The sequence below is a fragment of the Apteryx mantelli genome, chromosome 7, assembly GCF_036417845.1.
Source record: "Apteryx mantelli isolate bAptMan1 chromosome 7, bAptMan1.hap1, whole genome shotgun sequence".
NCBI lineage: Eukaryota > Metazoa > Chordata > Aves > Apterygiformes > Apterygidae > Apteryx > Apteryx mantelli.
Window position 1 is genome coordinate 23,506,902 of NC_089984.1, and position 17,293 is coordinate 23,524,194.

Sequence of the window (17,293 nt, forward strand, 5' to 3'; positions counted from 1 at the left end):
TGGTACTATTTAAAAATGATTCTGACTCTACTGTTTCCATTTATTAAAAGTCAGTATAGTTTAAATGGAAACACACACATATATGTGAACATGTTGTATATATTTAGGTAAAGCCTATATATTGTATGAATATATACATACATACAAGCCAACATTTTGTTCTCACACAAACAATAACTTTAGGAGATTATTTGTAATCATACAATGAAATTCATCATTAACAGAAAGCCTTGACCACTGTATCCTCCTCTCAGGTACTAATCTCTAGCAAGCCTTCTGACCTTTTTATACTCTTTCTTTTACCCACCATGCTTTGTCTTGCTTGTCTGTTTTAGGTCTTTATCTTTCAGAGGTTTATTACTTACTGCGTAAGTAACCATGTATTGCAATATTTTCAGGGTCGGGACTTAGACCTTGCCTAGTGGAGGAAGTTATACAGAATTAATAATACTGATTTAGAAACTGATTTAGTTAAATCAGTGCAACTCTCCTGAGCACTTTATATCATTTTGATTTAAGTCATGAATCACAGAGTAACAAATCAATTCTGTTGGCAGAGAATGAGAAAGATTAGACTGGATCTTCAGCCCTTCTATCTCAGTATTTATTAGGCTAAGGCCTCCTCAGGGCTTGTTGCTGTTCTCTTTAATTTTCTCTGCCTAATGGACCTGATCCAGCTCTTCATGGCATAAATGAGGGTTTTTCCATGACCTCCAGCTGGGAGCTGGAGATGGCAATATCTTTATTAAAAACCTAGAGAAGCTTAGAATGACAAATAACTCAAGCCTGCCTCCTCACTGCATGCAGAGTTCCCAGATTGAGGCCCACAATACTGGAGAGATCATCTCTGCTCTGAAAAATATGATATTATTTTACATGATAAAGGCAAGATAAAGGGCAAGAAAATACAACCCCTAAGTATAGCAATCTCTACCAACATTATGCAAGAAGTATCACCATGAAATGAGTCACAGTATGATTGACCTTCCTAACAACAGCAGATAAGTAAGATCTCACATAAATATTGAGCTGGGATGAAATTACCTTTTATCACTCCCCAGAGATTTTGTGAGTTCAGGCTGAATAGACTCAGGACTCAGGGTATTCCTGTTTTTTTAACTGCCTAACAAGAACCTAGACTGATGTTGCCATGCTAAATTGAAATGCATTGCTATTTTTGTTCTGCTTCTCCACCATCCTTCACATCCCTACAAACTACCAATAATAAATAAGAAGAATATCTGGGAATATGCTAAACAAGAGTATTCTGACTTCCACTGACTGTAAATTTTGCTTACTGTGCCCAAAGCTTCTTGTTCATGGCTGTAAAGTGCAGCAGTGTAGAAGCGGCCGAACTCTTAAGTGTTTGACTACTCCAGAAAAGAGTAATTGACTTGTTTACAAACCTAAGCTTTGGTTTAGTGCATAGTCAGTTTTCTCTTTCTGAACTGAATGTTAATAAAGCTGTGAACGCCATAACCAACAACATCTTAGAATGCTGTAACAATTCACCTACAGTTCCTGAATGTCTTTATATTGTAAGTAGTGAGGCCTCCTGCAATTTCCATCTGTATTCCAAAAGTGATTTCTTGTTTATTTTACAGGTTTACGATGGAACTTACATCCTTGCCTAAATTTCTTGGGACAAATGACAACAAACTTCTGCATCACCATTTTCCGGACATATTGGCTACTGTTCATACCACACAAGACATTCCCAAAGAAGTCATTTTTGGACCGTGCATGCTCCAGAACACCCTGCTGGACACTGTAGCTTTTATTGCTCTCAAATGTTCTGACAGAAGGAACATCCATTATGTATTTAAGGTAGGAGAAATCATCTTTTAATGTTAGTCATTTTAGAAAGGGCTACATCCTCCCTCAGCAGGTGACATTGTCAAGGGATAGATTTTTGTTTTGTTCAGCACAACTAACAGCTCCTTCAAAAGGGAGAAGTAGCCCAGTACGTTTCTGATTTATGAGCTGTAGATTGGAGGGATCTCGGTGAGAACTGTTTCCTTTCCAGGAGGAATGCAAAGTCTTACTTCTATGCTGATGACTGATGATCTGCTTCAGCACTGACCAGGAATAGGAGGAAAGAGGAACAAATAGTTTAGGATCTTCATGCTCCTGTTTCATCCTTACAACCAAAGGACAAAGAAGGCTTAAAATGAGGTGTGACAGCCCTGGGAGAACAAAGAGGGAAGAGTGTGGCATTGCAGTGTTTCATGCAGGTAGTGCATTTACAGCATTTGTAGACAGATCTGAGCAAGCTTTAATACAATTTACTCAGTTATCCGTAAGACTGAAATTGCAGAAACAGGGATTTCAGCACAGGTTGTATGAACTGTTAAGATATCGGCAATCAAACAATTGGCAACTAGTCCGCACAACCTTCAGGCAGCCACAACTTATTGTTGTTAGTACATGAACTTGCTAAAGTGACCTCAGATATGTCTGTCTGTGTGCAGGTGCTCTTTTCAATTGCTGTGGACAAAGCCATAGAGATAGGCCTGCAGAGCAAAAGGAATCATCATGTAGGGAAAGTCAGAAGCTCCAGCATGGTGATAGAGTGAGTGCAGGCTGTTAACTCTTTCTCCAGCTCTGGTTCCCAAGCTTTTTGTTCCCTAGCAATACATTCCCTAGCAATAATATTTTGATTTCAACAATGAGTATTTCTTCTGCTGACCTCTTAACTTATTCTTCTGGGTATTGGAGTGCATTTTAGGAATCATTGGTCTACATGGAGACAGACAGATGGTGCTTTACAACCTGAGGCAAGCAATTTTCCCATACATACCATAGCATGGAAGGATCTGGGAAGGAACTAGGTTCTCCTAAGACTTCTGTGCTCTGGAGGAGAGAAATCCCAGGGAGAATATGGGATAAGGATTGAGACTTGCTTTAGGCAGGTTTAGAAAGAGAAGAAGAGGCTTCAGGGCTTGGCTGAATATTCATTTGGGTCTCTGGTACAAGTTTGCCTGCTTGGACAGTGTTACCAGAACCCACATGAAGTGGCAGCCCATCAGAGAAAGATCCCTCCTGGAATGAGGCTATATTTCTGGAATATTTCTGTATTTCTCCTGGCAGTTTTGGAATGACTGTAGACTCAAGGAAGAGCCTCAAACGGTTTGTGCCTTTGGGTGGCCCTCAAGAGGGATAGCTTTTGTGTTTCGCTACATTTGAGCTGAGTAGTTGTTATGCAGCCATGAAATCAGATGCCTGAGTTGGCTCAGATCTCTGTCTTTTGGCAGTAAATATGTGAAATTCTGTGCAAATAACTGTTTCAGATGTAATCCTCAGTCCCATATCCTGTTTGCTAAACGTTCCAGAATTCAGGAACTGGTGTTAAGCTCCTAACTCTGTGTGTAGACAACTGATACTATCATGATACCATGATATTGTCATGGTATTGAGGGGCAAAACAAGAAATGGATTTTGATATGCTGGCTATGGTACAAAGAAGGTACACATAGGAGTGGTTTGGCATGTGGAGTCTCTGCAGCTGAGGTTCATGTTCATCCTAGTTCAGCAACAATCTTGCAAGACTTCAAGGGAATATTATTTCCAGCCAGGGTTTCCTCATCTTGGACTTTTATGTTTAGTCCAAAAGGGTATTCTGTATAGTTTTTGTCATACACTTGGAGACCCTAATTTGAGTTCCTTGGATGAATTTGTGCCATTGAGCAAAGAAAATGCCTTGGCAGCCATGGGCACATGTGGCTCGTTCCAGCCAATCATTTCCGCCAGCAAAGCAAGCCAGCCCCTTATAAAGCAGTCTCTCCCACTGAGCAACTCTGCCCCTTACAGCTTCCGGTGGTTTGGCCTTCAGATTCCAAGGAAGAGCCTTATGCTCTCCCTTCTCCTCCAGCCTCTGTAAAGGAAGCCAGATCTCCTTAAAGCACAACCATAAATGAGCCGATTGGGCCATGAAGCCTTTTCCTCATATATGGATACAAAGTATTCATCTAAAGGACTGACCTGTGAGGGAGAGGATGGACTTGTAGGATTTGTAGTGCCTCTTTACACAGGCGAAAACTAAAGCTGGCAGAGGCTTTTAGTTTACCGCACCCAGGTCTTACGTTCTGTCCTTTTTTCTTCCCCACATAACTCTTTGAGTATGTTCAGCTCTTTCTCTGAAGGCCTAGTTCCCAGAGGAGTGGTGTTCCCTTTGACTTTGCTTAGAGCTCCGGGTGGGTGCTTCATATTTCTGAAACACAGACACTGATAAATGACAGCCTCTGTCATAGCTATTAGTTACAACCACTGCGTGTGTGGGTGGGTGTGCTTGTGTCACTGTCAGACTTTTGTATTTCTCAATCCAATCATTGTTAATTACCATGGTGTTTAGAGAGAAACAATTGCAAGGCATGCTAGTTTATTTTCTCCTTTATCCTAATTAAACTCTTATACTAATGGCATCTTAATGTTTTGTTCTTGTGTTCAAGCTACCAATATGATCATACTTTTGCATGGTAGGTAATAGTCAGAGGGAGTTAAAAACAGAAAAAGAAATAGCTAAAATACTGTTTCTGGTACAGAACACCAATGAATGGCTGCCTCGCAATTAGTGGAAAACAAAGAACTATACAGTGCTTGGGGTGAAATTTAGATCATGCTTGTCATTAGGCATTTTTCATTTCCCAACTTCTTCCCTTCAAAACAATGACTTAGTGCTTCAAAAATTAATTGAGGCTTTTTATGTGTGTAAATGTTGCCCTTGATCGCCCTGTGTTTCTGCCTCTGAGCTATGAAAATCTTCCCCATCTTTCAAATACTGCAGAGGACATAGATCTGCTGTGGTAAACACCAAGGAAAAACCTATAAAGAAATTAATCATTCCCTATTCAGAGCAAATGTAATAAAGTAAATAAGATGGGAGCCACACACTGAATGAGGAAGACAAAAACAAATGTTGTATAGTTATATTATTTCCAGAGCATGGTCAACCTGTGACTAAACGACTCAGAAGTCTGGTGGAGAAAGGAGTGTATGCGACCGAGGACTATGCTGAAACATATACACAAAAGGGAAATTTAATTTGAGCAGTAGACTTAATATTAATTTTTTAACTTCTGGGTGCCCAACTTTGCAACTTGAGTAACATTTTTAAACGTAATCTGTTTGGTATTTCTTAATGCATATATACTGAAAGTAAATCAAGCCCTCGCTACTCTCAGAAATAATTAAATGAACAGTATTCTTCTGGTGAGTTATTGTCTTTTTGGATGCCTTGAAAAGAATTTAAATTGTTTATCAAATGCAGGAATATGAATACATCATTTTATTTCTGAAAAATGACAGGCTTTGTATAAGTGCTTCCTAATTGTATTTATTAAAATCTAATATTTATGTGATCTAGCCAAACAATTGTATATGCAGATGTTGCCTCTTTGGTGTTTTGAATCAAATAGTCAAAATTACTCTTACACCTTCTGATTCATATCCTCTCATGTCAGTGGTATGAAACACTCCACATGCCTCTGGTCAGAGCGCATGCTTATTTCTGGGCTCACACAGCAGTGTTCCAGGGGCCTGCACATCTCACACCCACCAGACCACAGCACTTGCACCTTTCCTGATTCATATCCCCATTTCTCCACGGGAATGAAATCCCTACTTACAGAGGAGAAAACCATCTATACCTCTGCGAGACACACCTGGCAAAGACTCATGAGACAACCCCCAGCAGGCAGAGGATAGTAACCTTGCCATGCAAGGGCTGGAGACGGGCTGGTGCACCGACCCTGGAGGTGCCAGGCCAGAGCAGGTTGCATGTGAACACCAGTATCTCCTTCTCCCTCCCACTCAAGTGTATTCCCAGAACTCCCATTCATCTTTGTCTCTCTTTCTCAGTCCTGTTACTTCCACACATCCACTCCCCAGTTTTCTCCAGCACTGTACGTGCGTCTTGCCCTAATACGACAGCTGAGTTAGTCACTTGGCTATGATCAGCACTGAATCCACAGAAGGTAGGTGAGCACACTCAGTGTTCACATGGGAGAGGCCTTCTCTCTATCATGACTTTGGATTTGATCACACCTGTGTGAGAGTCAGACTCACGGCTTTGGCATGCTGGCTCTATATGCGGTAGAGAACAGGCTTTGCTCACAAATTCAAAGTAAATCTCTTTGTTTTGTGTCCCAAGACCTGAAACGTCCCTTTTTTGCATCTTGTCTCACAGGTAGATGTTACATCTGTGCATAGTCCCACAGGACTGCCTTGGATGAGACTTGTTCAAGCAGCTGCCAATAGCAAGGAGCAAAACTTGGAAGCATACTTAAAAAATAGCCAGTTATATTATCGCTCCACCAGGAAAATCAACAAAAATGAGGAGCTCCTCGTCTGGTATGATGAGGAGCTTTCCAGCCTCCTGGGTTTCAATGAGATAAAAGCACAGAGTCCCCAAAATGGTGAGTATGAAGTTGCTGGCTGTGCAGGGGTCACTGAGGACTGAAGTGAGTCTACAATGTCTCTAGTATGTGGTGATCCTGTAATACAGGAAAATGAACCCCATCTGACACTAGCTGGTCAGCTAGGATAAAAGACTTTCTACCTTAGGGATTGAGCTGGAGTCATAGAGCAAGAATAAATATGCAGTTCTCAATGCCATTTTTGTTGTTACTTCCCAAGACAGGATAGTGCACTAGGGATTAATGCTGGAATTTTTAAAGCTGTGTAAGGGACATCCTGTACCTGACTCCCTTTGGTTCCTAAAAGCCTAATGTATCAGTTGGAAATACACCTTTTTTAGCTCCTTGGGGAATCAGATATAGGCTAATGATCAACTTTAATCTTGTAACTGAGCAGGGCTATAAAATACATAACAACTCAAGCACTACTTCATACAGTACAGTCTGTCTATTTAGCTTAGGACACAGTGGGAGCGAGGAAAAGGGCATGATTTTCATTCTGAGATGTTTTTAGGAATTTATTGCTCTAAAAGAAATTGATTTGGCTGTTGTAGAAAGAATACAAATCTAGATTACAGAGAGACCAAGCCAAACTGGAACAAAACTCTTTATATGATCTTTTTGGTTGATTTAAAGACAACTTACATAGCTTGGGTTGGTAAATTTATAAGGTAATGTACTTGCCTGTAAATTAATACAGATGCATTCATAGCAGGAACCCACTAAATCATTTTTAACCGATTTCAGCATACTCTGTATAGCTTCTGTGTAGACACACTATGTCAGTCTGAGATTGACTATATAACCCTATAAATTTACCAGGGCAAAGAGTTAACTACACAGGAGACACTTTATGTAGACTTATGACTTTAACCCAGTGGGTTTCTCCCACCCAAGTCAATGGCCTTGTTTTGATATAAAAAACTCAGTTTCTGTAGTTTGGGAAGGGATCTAAGCTGTGCTGAACCTACAGAGTAGGATGTTGTAGTTCTACCCAATCAAGGCAGGAACTTTCCTATGTATCCCAGGCCCCAGGTGCATCTGGCATCATTCACATTTATAAACTGCAGGGTGTTTTGGAACACAGTAGCATGGATACTGTTTCCAAAGGTTAAGATATGCCATATGTCTCTTGGTCACTGAGTCGTGTCCTTTCTGTTCGTGGGTAATCAATCATCCCAGTGATTCGGAGATGTAGTATATCCAAAGGCCAGCAGGAGATGGTATCATGCCAGTGCACCTTCCCCATTCTTCCTGTCCATCACTGGCATTGTCTCACTTAGAACATTATTCCCTATGCCACAGGCATCAGTGCCTTGAGGTATACAACAGTTTGCCAAGTGAGCATGAGTAAGGGCTTCAGGCATTGTTGTCAGATGATTAGTAAAAAAGTATTAATCTTTCAGAGTATCCTCTGCAGAAAATAGAGGGTCATGCCAAAATCTTTGGATCGAGCTTTAGAACACCTTGTAGATTACATGGGTACATAGAGTTTGATGTTCAGCCTGTATTAAAAGTTAGTGACTTACCTGGAAAATGTAGGCCGAAATCTGGGTTCAGACTTTGAACCACCATAAGTTCATAAGGTTTTATCTAGACTGCTGTGTACTGGTAAGTTTATCTGATAGAAACATGGCCTAAGAGTATAAATGAAAGCATTTTTGCAAGTCTCACATGGAAGCAAATATGGGTAAGTCATTTTCCATAGTAGTGAGGGGCCTGATTCTGCACTGGCATTAGTTTTATCCTATGTAATCTTGTATGACACCAGAGATGCTTCTGTTTTTTATCCGTGTCAATGACAGTGGTCAGGATCTGCATCCATCCATGATTCTGACTTTGCAAAACTGATCATCTGTTGTCTGTTTCTGCAGAGTTGAGATGCCAAGAATGCAACCGAGTCTTTAAATGTGAGCATTCCTATCTCTCCCATGTCCGCTTCCTGTGTGTCTCAGAGAAGAGTGCCCTGCTGTGGAGGAACTTCCAGGACCCAAAGACTACAAAAAGCAGTTTAGCTGAGCAAACCACAAATTTTCACAGCCTGGCAAGGGATCTAGAAGTCAAAATGGCAGCTCGAAAAGATGCTGCCCATGGTCTCACAGGAGAGAGGAGAGCAAAATCAGAAGAGGCTGAGAACAATAGGAGCAGGAAAACGGTGTTGTTGGAGAAAACCAATAATGTGAGTGAAGAACATACCTGTGGGGGCAAGGAAGACATGGGGGGAGAGCATGCATTGGCTGGTTCTTTCTGGAAGCTTAGTTCAGGGAGGCAGTCAGCTAGGAAGGATGCTTTAGAGCAGAAGCAGAGTGCTTTCACTGAGGTCAGGAGGATGAAGGACAAACTGAAGAATGAGAGACCCAAGGAGTCAGAACAGGAGGATGGCCCAGTCCCACTTGGTAAAGAGCAGGTGTCAAAGGAAGTGTTGCTGAACTCCTCTGGCAGTGCATTCTCCTTTGTGTGGCCCACCAGAGCCCGAGGAGAACAGAAGAGTGCTTTCAGCAAACCCAGTAAGGGTCTAGCAGAAAGAGCTGCAGTAAATTCTTCTCATCCCATGAACGACTCAGCAAAGAGCCTGGGGGAGCTGTCCGGCCTCATTGCCACCACAGACATCATGTGCTGCGGCACTCTCCTGAATTCCAAGTTCTTTGCCAGTGATTTGTGTAACTCTCAGACGCTTCAGACAAGCATCACTCGGAGCAATGTTTTCCCATATACCTCAGAACCATGGCCCAAACAAACAGGAGGACAGTTACAAAACACAACCACCACTTCCTCCTCCTCCTCTTCCTCCTCCTCTTCATTGACTCTCCTTCCCCCCACCTTCACATCATTTGGAGTAGCTGCCCAGAACTGGTGTGCCAAATGCAACCTGTCCTTTCGCATGACATCTGATTTAGTCTTCCATATGCGGTCACATCACAAAAAAGAATATTCCTCAACTGAATCCCAGTGCAAGAGGAGACGGGAGGAGAAGCTAACATGCCCAATATGTCATGAATACTTCCGAGAACGCCATCATTTATCTCGGCACATGACTTCTCATAATTAGAGCTGGGCAGGCAGTTCTCACCAAGAGACTGGCCAGGTTGGGTAAAGAAGGGGAACATAATTCATTTGTATCCATTACTTTTTGTGTTTACATTAATTTCTTACAGGAAATTACTGTTTACAATAATTTATAATAGATGCTTCGCAAAAATATATATACTGTTTACAAGAGTCTGAGTGGGTTGTAAGTTCTGAAAACTCAACCTAGTCCTTGTTAATCTATTTTTGAGGAAATAAAATAGTGAAATGAATGCACATGCAGTATTAATTTGCAAAGAGTTGGGAACAAAGTGCATACAGAATTTGCTTGTATTTGATCTGCTGGTGCCTGTGCAATATAATGTAAATACAGAAGTAACAACATCCTCACTGAATCTAGAATCTTCAAGCACTAAAAAACACAGTGCTTGTGTGCTAAAAGAAAAGAAGTAACTATTTTCTGGCAGCTTTGGCAGACTCTTACTCTATTACGTTAGCTGGATCAGCACACTTGATCAGATTTGTGACTCCAAGGGAAAACCTTATATCCCATTATCTCCTTGGCCTTGGAAAGGAGTTACAGTTCAGACTCTATCTGAGATTTGTGACTGGCAACAACAGACAAGTGCACAGCCCAAGAGGATGTGATTTGTAAATCAGTACATCTGAGTTCTGTTCTAGGCTCTGCCACTTTTGAAATATCTTTTAAAAAAACAAATCAACCTGGATCTAGATCAAAATGTGACCTGTTGTCAACATTATTGTGTAGACAGCAAGCACAAATTCTGCCCTGAGGTGTGTTCACAAGATCTGTGTGACTTTGATGGGCGTACAGATCCAATAGGGGCAGAGTTTGGTCTGTTTGTGTTTTTTTTTCTTTGGATATACTAAAGTAAGTAACTAGAGTGTTTGAGTTACTGTTAGCTACTGAGAGAATTTACAGTTTAGTTCTGGATGATAGGCTCTGTTCTGCTAACAGCTAAAAGAAGAATATGTCCTTCAAAAAATGACAGAAACATATATGAATTGCACTGGATAAGACCATCTCATCTATTATCTGGTTTCTACCATCAGACATTTCCAGCTTTTTCTAAAGAGGGTGCTGAGGTCTCCCTGTAGCCTGTCCACAGGAAAATTTTTTCTCTTGCCTCCTTTGGTTTGTATTCTGCTTAGTCTCAGAAGCAGATGAGCTTATATCACTCTAGGGAAAAAAAAACAAAACCAAAACCCAACCCTGTCTATTGTTACTGCAGCTCATCTAATTATCCTTTCATTACTTTTTAAATCCACTTAGGGACTTGCTCTTGATAGCTTATGACAGTGATTTCTTCAAGGTGAGCATTTGTCTCTCTCGTATGGTATTTTTTAAGGTTAGTTGCTGTTTTGTGGCCTGCCTCTGAACCTCATTTGCTGTTATTCTGTGTCAGATAGAGAATGATCAGAAACCACCCAATGCCCACCTAAGGGTATCCTATGGATTTGTATAGGACATTGCAGTATGCTCCTTATTGTTTTCCATCATGCTGATGATACAGTCCAGTGTATGTCTGCTGCACACTGGACAGAAGTTTTCTTTGAGTTCCTATGCTGATGTCAGGGTTGATAATGGAAGTATCAGACAGCAGGTAAACACATCTGAGTGACAAAAAAGCCCTAGAGCGTTAGGCTGTCAGTTGGGATCAACATATTACACTCATTTTCATCTCTTGGGAGATTTCTATAAATCAGGAGATTGTATTTTTTCCAGTATATTGCTGTTGAACATTAATACACGGCTGTTTCCTATTAGCATAAACATCTGGCTTATTGCAGGCCAAAGGCTGGCTGTTCCCCCCAGCTTTTCTTCCCAACATAAAGTGATGAAACTGTTACATTATGCCTTAGAGTTAAGTAGACATAAATTGAGACTGGAAGTTTGGTTGGACTGTAACACAGCTTTCCGAGGTCAGTGGTGGAAGCTCTTTCACTGGAGTCATTAAAAACCAAAGTGAACAAAAGCTTTGAAACATGTAGCACAGGGAACAAACTTGCATTGAGTAGGGGATGATGTGGTTTCCTCCTAATCTTTCCATCTCTATTTTCTGTCTAATAACATTTACTGTGTAAGGAATTTATTTATGGCAAGGTTTTATGGGCCAAATTTAACTCCATCTGGTTTTATCTGGGTGCCAGCCAGTTTAATGTGAAGTCAGTGTCCATAAAGTGTAATGAAGAACTCCATGGTGTAACTGCATGCATATGTGGTTAGGGTTATAGTTCCCATTAGTAGTTTAGGCCAGATTGTGATCTCACTTATTCCAGCACAAATCCAGAATAATTCCATGTTATTACTCCTGATTAACATCCATGACTTTATGATCAGTCTGGCCCAGTATAAATAAGACTAAAGGTTTTTTGGTACCATTGCAGCAAAATATTCTCTTCTGTGCTTGTTAAAAGATGCCATGTTTTTTTTAAGACTGGTATGGTTAGAAACTTAACTTTAGATTTCTTCTGGAAAGAGGCATGAGCAGCTGTGTAATGCTCTCCACTATTATGTAGAAGCATTGCTTCAGTCTTATTATGAGGGCCTAGTTTTCCAGTGTGCTACACCTGGGGTATCATTTAGATCAGAACAAAGCATTACCAAATCTGACTGGTTACATGTTTTCACTGATTTTGTGTTGGTGTAAGTGATTTTGAAAAAGTATAGAAAATCAGCCAATGATAGAAGAAAAACAGCTACTGAATCTCAGAAACCTCTTCCAAAAGCATGTTAGATCCACCACCTCAGAGCTCTCTCCAGTAATTAAAATGGCTTACTCTGCTTATTGGCTGAGATTTAAGCAAGGAGCAATGCTACAGGGAGGGATGACTTTCCTTTACGTCATGAAGCTGTTTTCTTTGGGAAAAAAATGAACTCTTACACAGTTTCTTTGTGGGAATATCTTAGCCACAGCCACTTAGATACTTTGATGACAAGCACTGTATAAATGCCTGCTGTGCATAGAGAGGCAAAAGAACCACTTATGAAAAGTGACAGAACTGATTCAAAATCCAAAAATGAAGAGGAGAGGTTTTTAATCAGCTTTATTTCTGATACTGTCCTCACCTCCTCCAGTTGCAGGGGCAGTGCAGTTTCGTCCTAGCATATAAAGATTGCAGTTTTCCTCTTGCAACACAGAAATCACACAGCAGGCAAATGTGTGCTGTACTGCCCTTGCCCATTTGCAGGTAGCCAATGGCATAGAGACTGAGTGAACAAATTACTTCTTATACTCAAAACTAAAGTGTTCTGTGAACTAAGACCTGTTTACACACACCACTGACCAATGTAACATTCTGTTGCCTGTTACACACACGTGTTGCCATCAGAGTAAAATGGCATAGATGGCAGCAGAGCCAGAACTTGACTCCTTATGTGTAAAATGAGCTTTTGTGTAAAGCCCCTTGTGCAGGCAAGGAGCATGTCTTTTATGTGTCTCATGCTTAACTTAGTGTCTCATCTTAGCTTGGTTACATAAACCAGTGGGCTTATACAAAAATTTTGAAGATTTTATTTCTTTAAATCAAAGTGTTGATATTAAAGCCGAGTGAACCAAGTATTGCACAGGTAGAAGGAAGCCTAATGAGACAAAGAAAAACAAACTTCCTATAATTGAGTCATGCTGGAAGCATTTTTTCCCCATGTCTAGAAGTCTGAACATTTAAATTGGTGCAGATGAAAGGAAATCCTGCTGGAGGAAAGGCACTCCAGTAGAGCAGGGGGTTCTTGAAGAAATGGAGGGACTTAGGAATGCATGAAGGACTGCATTCAGTCCCAGTGCAATACTGTGATTTTACTGCAGAAATCTCTGTTTTTTCTACAAAAAGAAAGAAAGAAAGAAAGAAAGAATAGGATTTTTTTTTTTTAACAGGAAAAGGAGATAATTTGAAAGTCAGCTGACAGGTTCTTTTCCTGACTTTGCTAGCAACCACCTCTGTTGTTTTGATCAATCCACTGAGCTTCTCACAATATCTGTTTCTGGATCGGTTAAATGGGAGATAATACAATGCTGTGAAGCTTAGCTGTTCAGGTTGTGTTTCTGGGATGTGAGTTTACAGATACAGAAAATATGGAATGCCAGATTAGGATATTTATTCACTCATTGATTCCTGAACTTTTTCCAGTGAAGATGTGCTCCTCCATAGAAACGACACTCAGATAAGTTGCTGAAGAGTATACATGAACTTGTTTTTCTTGGTCAGCTTTCACTAATGCCTTAGATGCAGTCTGTGGGCTCCCACAGGTCTATAGACCACAGTTTAAAAATCATAGGGCAGCTTGTGTGGAATGCTCAGGGAAGACTGCATTAGCAACACTCTCCAGAGAGCAAGAATGCATAAGTTTGTAGCAACAAATGAATAAACTGGCTGCCATATCCTGGTCAGAGTTCTGTAAAATCCAAAAGGAGAAATATCGTATTGCTAGAGGGTCTGGTACACCAACTTCTTTCTTCCCCCCCTCTTTGAAAGGAACATGGTTGGAATTAACCATGAGGAAGGTCTTCTAGGTAGAATGGTATGGAAATGGTGCTATAAGCTGTTCAATCTCCATCTTTATCCAGAAGGTGTGGGACTGGCACAGCTCTGGAACCAGAAGAGAAAAGGATGGCAGTTTCAGCACGTTTCCTGATTGATAAAGGGCTGGAAGGGCACTTCAGAAATTCCTTAGTCTATCCCGAAGTCAGCTTCTGTCTATCTTGCTAATTTAAACCATGAACCATGGATTTTCCATAACTTTCATTCTGGAAAATCTAATTTTGTGATCTGTTCTAGTCTTTCACTGCAGTGTAATTTTCTATACAATTACTGTCTGTATTTTGGTGAGGTCTGTTGGTCACATTGTGCTGTGGTCATGGTTTGGTAAGTTTTTTATGAAGGGGCCTGGTTTGCTTGAGCTGACAGTTTCAGTGGTCACCAGAAACAGGAAAAATGCCAGGCAGAGCCGAACCAGTAGGACATGAAGCTCAGGATCTACACCTCCCTTGACACTCTGGGAAGAGGTGTAAGATCCATGAAGAAAGCAGCTGTGAGAGAAAAAAATTCCTTCCTGGCAACACAGAAGATAGAGAACAACTTAAGCTCTGAAAGTGCAGATTTAGGTTCCATGGAAACGTCTCAGTTACCTATCATAATTCCAGATGTTCTAGAGATGTTTGGTCCTTCTAAATAGTACAATCCTATTAACTCAAGTGCCACTTGCCTCAGTGAGTCGTGCAGGCCCTGCAGGAAAAGTGTGTCAGTTCTGAATTTGTTTCCTTTCATCTTCACTGTATTATAGAGATGTAGAATAGGATGTAGTTCATCTGTTCTGCTTGTTATCTTTACTTCTCTGAAATAAGAAAGCTGATCTTTTCAGTGTCTTCAAACAAGAGGTTTCCTGTGACCCCAGTCTTCCGTGAGCAAAAAGTACAATTTAACACAGTTTACACTACACCATGAGAAGATTCTAAGCTCACTGAGACAGGAATAAATATGACATAGCAGTTAGTGAAAAGAGGAAATAAAATTGTTTTTTAACACACTGGCCTTTGTTAAACCTAATAGTTTCAATACAGACTAGCCAGCAGATAACCTGTGAAACTGTAAATAATATTTTGTTAATTAATAGAGTTTGTCAAGGTTGCATACTAACTTTCCAGTGAAATTGAACTTGGTGTTACTTCAGAGAACTAACAGCACTGTTGATTGCAAATGGACTCACCAGCAAATGCATCTCCTTTTTTTCTTTTCCCAACTGGATTCCAATTTCTAAACATATTTATTATTCATAAGTATTACTTAGGCGAAGAAATTATTTCCTATTTGTGCCCATATCATATAGCCTTTGGTCCTTGAATGGATGGCTGAAGTTTTTAAATGTCGGGTTTAATGACTACTATTGTTTGTACATGACAACACAACAGATTGTGTTTAGGAAAACAAAGCAGTATATCTGAGTCACTTAGATATTAAAGAGGCTTAAAAAACAGTAGAATATATATGTTAATGTTGTTTACTCATTCATTGACTACTCTAGTCTTTACCAGATTAAATATCTTTAATATTCTTCATTTATATATCACTTTACACAAAATTCTGCATGAGTTTTAATTCATTTAAATATTTTCCACAACACTGAGAAATTCAACAACTGACTACTGCATAAAAATCAGAATATGAAAATGATTCAGTCCAGGTTAGTGATCACACTGAGTGTAATTAGAAAGATAAACAAGCAGTAAAAAAGATGGAAAGTCTATTTGGTTGTTAAAATTATTTTCCTGTAAATACTGAAAAAGATGCAGTCAGATGTTTAAACATTTTTTTTTTTAAGATAGTAATGTACAAATGAGCAAGTAAAAAATCACCACATACTCTAACTGACTAAATCTGGGGGGACCAGTTTCCTAACTTAGGTGTCTTACAGCTGTTTTTTTATAGAGATGGCAAATGTTGAGACCTAGTTTAGAGTTATATGTATTTCTCAGTGATTACAAATACAGTTGTACAGACATGCATTGCAAGAAAGAGAATGTTGTGCATTAATTAGGCCCATGTCAAAAACCCTATCAGTTGCCCTGGAATAGACTGTCAATAATTAGTTTTTTATCAGGGAGGAAAGGATACTTCTCTGTTTTCTTCTTGTCTTTGGGACAGGACATACAGAAATCTGTTTTTTATGATTTGATTCTTGTCACTAACTCTGTTGAACTGAGCACTGAATGACAGAGTCAATGCACTGCCTTTCTCCTGCCTATTCCCCATCCTTCTGCCAGATGCTAGGGGAGAGGCAGAGATGCATCTAAGAAATACCAGGAGACTGGGCAAGCCTGGCAGATTTTGGTGTGTCTAAATGGTGAAATGGAGAAGAGACTTAAGTTAGCTGTTCTAGTTTGGAAAGCATAATCTCCCAACTATTGTTAATTCTTCTTTCAGACATACAAAAGTGAATGTACACATTTTCCAGAGGAGAAGTACCTTTTTTACTTTTGCATACATGCATTGGGGTGGTTCACATGTGTTCAATATTGACAGCAGGGATTTTCCATGGGACCTAAGGAAACCTCTGTGTTTTGGAGCTTAATCTTAAAAAATAGACACTGCAACAACTAACATTTACATCTGACCCCAGGAGAGGAATCCAGACACACCAGTGAATTACCCAAGTCTCTCAACAGTGTCCAGAAAGATCTGGGTTCTTCAGAACAGGGTAAAAAATCCAGCATGTTGAAGAGCAAGTCACCTGGAGCTATGCACAGGGAGCCACGGATCACAGAGACTGAACTGAAGTTTCCCCTGCTCTCTAGGGTTTGTGTTTTGGGAGGTGGGTTTCTTTCCCCTGATGACAAGCAGCTGCAAAGAACTGAGTGATGGCAGCAGTAATTTTGCTTATCTTCCCCTAAGAACTGGATTACCAGAAAACTCACACAAGAAATGAGACTCTGGTGTGAGGCCTCCTTCAGCTGTTGAGAACTCAAATCCACTTCTGCTGCTACCCAGAAGAGTGCCATTCCCAAGGCATGTGAATTATTCTGGGTAGCAGAAGGGCCTTGCCACTTCTCCTGATGGAGCTGAGCCCTTCTGCAGTAAACAACCCGTGATTTATTGAGCCAGAGAGATAAAACAAGGAGGAACACCTGTAGCTTGCCCATTCCCTCACATGCACATGTACAAACACACACACACACACTCTGTGAGATTTTTTGGATCTCAATTTTGCATTAATTATCTAAATTATGGGTAAATCCTGCTCTGGGCTCCCAAACCCTTTATTGGTCCAGCCTAAGTCCTTTGGGCTCCATTGAAAATTACAGCCTACCTTTTTTCTAGAAGCACATCCCCCCACTGGG

The 17,293-nt window shown here is 40.4% G+C and overlaps 1 protein-coding gene across 1 annotated transcript; it reads left to right on the forward strand.

Annotated features, from left to right (window-relative positions):
• Positions 1-1,611: 1,611 nt before the first annotated feature.
• ZNF488 (zinc finger protein 488) lies at positions 1,612-9,601 on the forward strand. Its single transcript, XM_013958808.2, has 3 exons — positions 1,612-1,827; positions 6,185-6,413; positions 8,288-9,601. The coding sequence occupies exons 1-3, from the start codon at positions 1,612-1,614 to the stop codon at positions 9,460-9,462; spliced, it is 1,620 nt and encodes a 539-aa protein (XP_013814262.1). The 3' UTR covers positions 9,463-9,601.
• The last annotated feature ends 7,692 nt before the right edge of the window (positions 9,602-17,293 follow it).

Excerpts from the sequence above, each read along its gene's own strand:
- ZNF488 (XM_013958808.2), top strand. The coding sequence starts at position 1,612 with ATGGAACTTACATCCTTGCCTAAATTTCTTGGGACAAATGACAACAAA. Across the intron at positions 1,828-6,184 it reads ACATCCATTATGTATTTAAG|GTAGATGTTACATCTGTGCA; the intron begins GTAGGAGAAATC and ends CTTGTCTCACAG. Across the intron at positions 6,414-8,287 it reads AGCACAGAGTCCCCAAAATG|AGTTGAGATGCCAAGAATGC; the intron begins GTGAGTATGAAG and ends CTGTTTCTGCAG.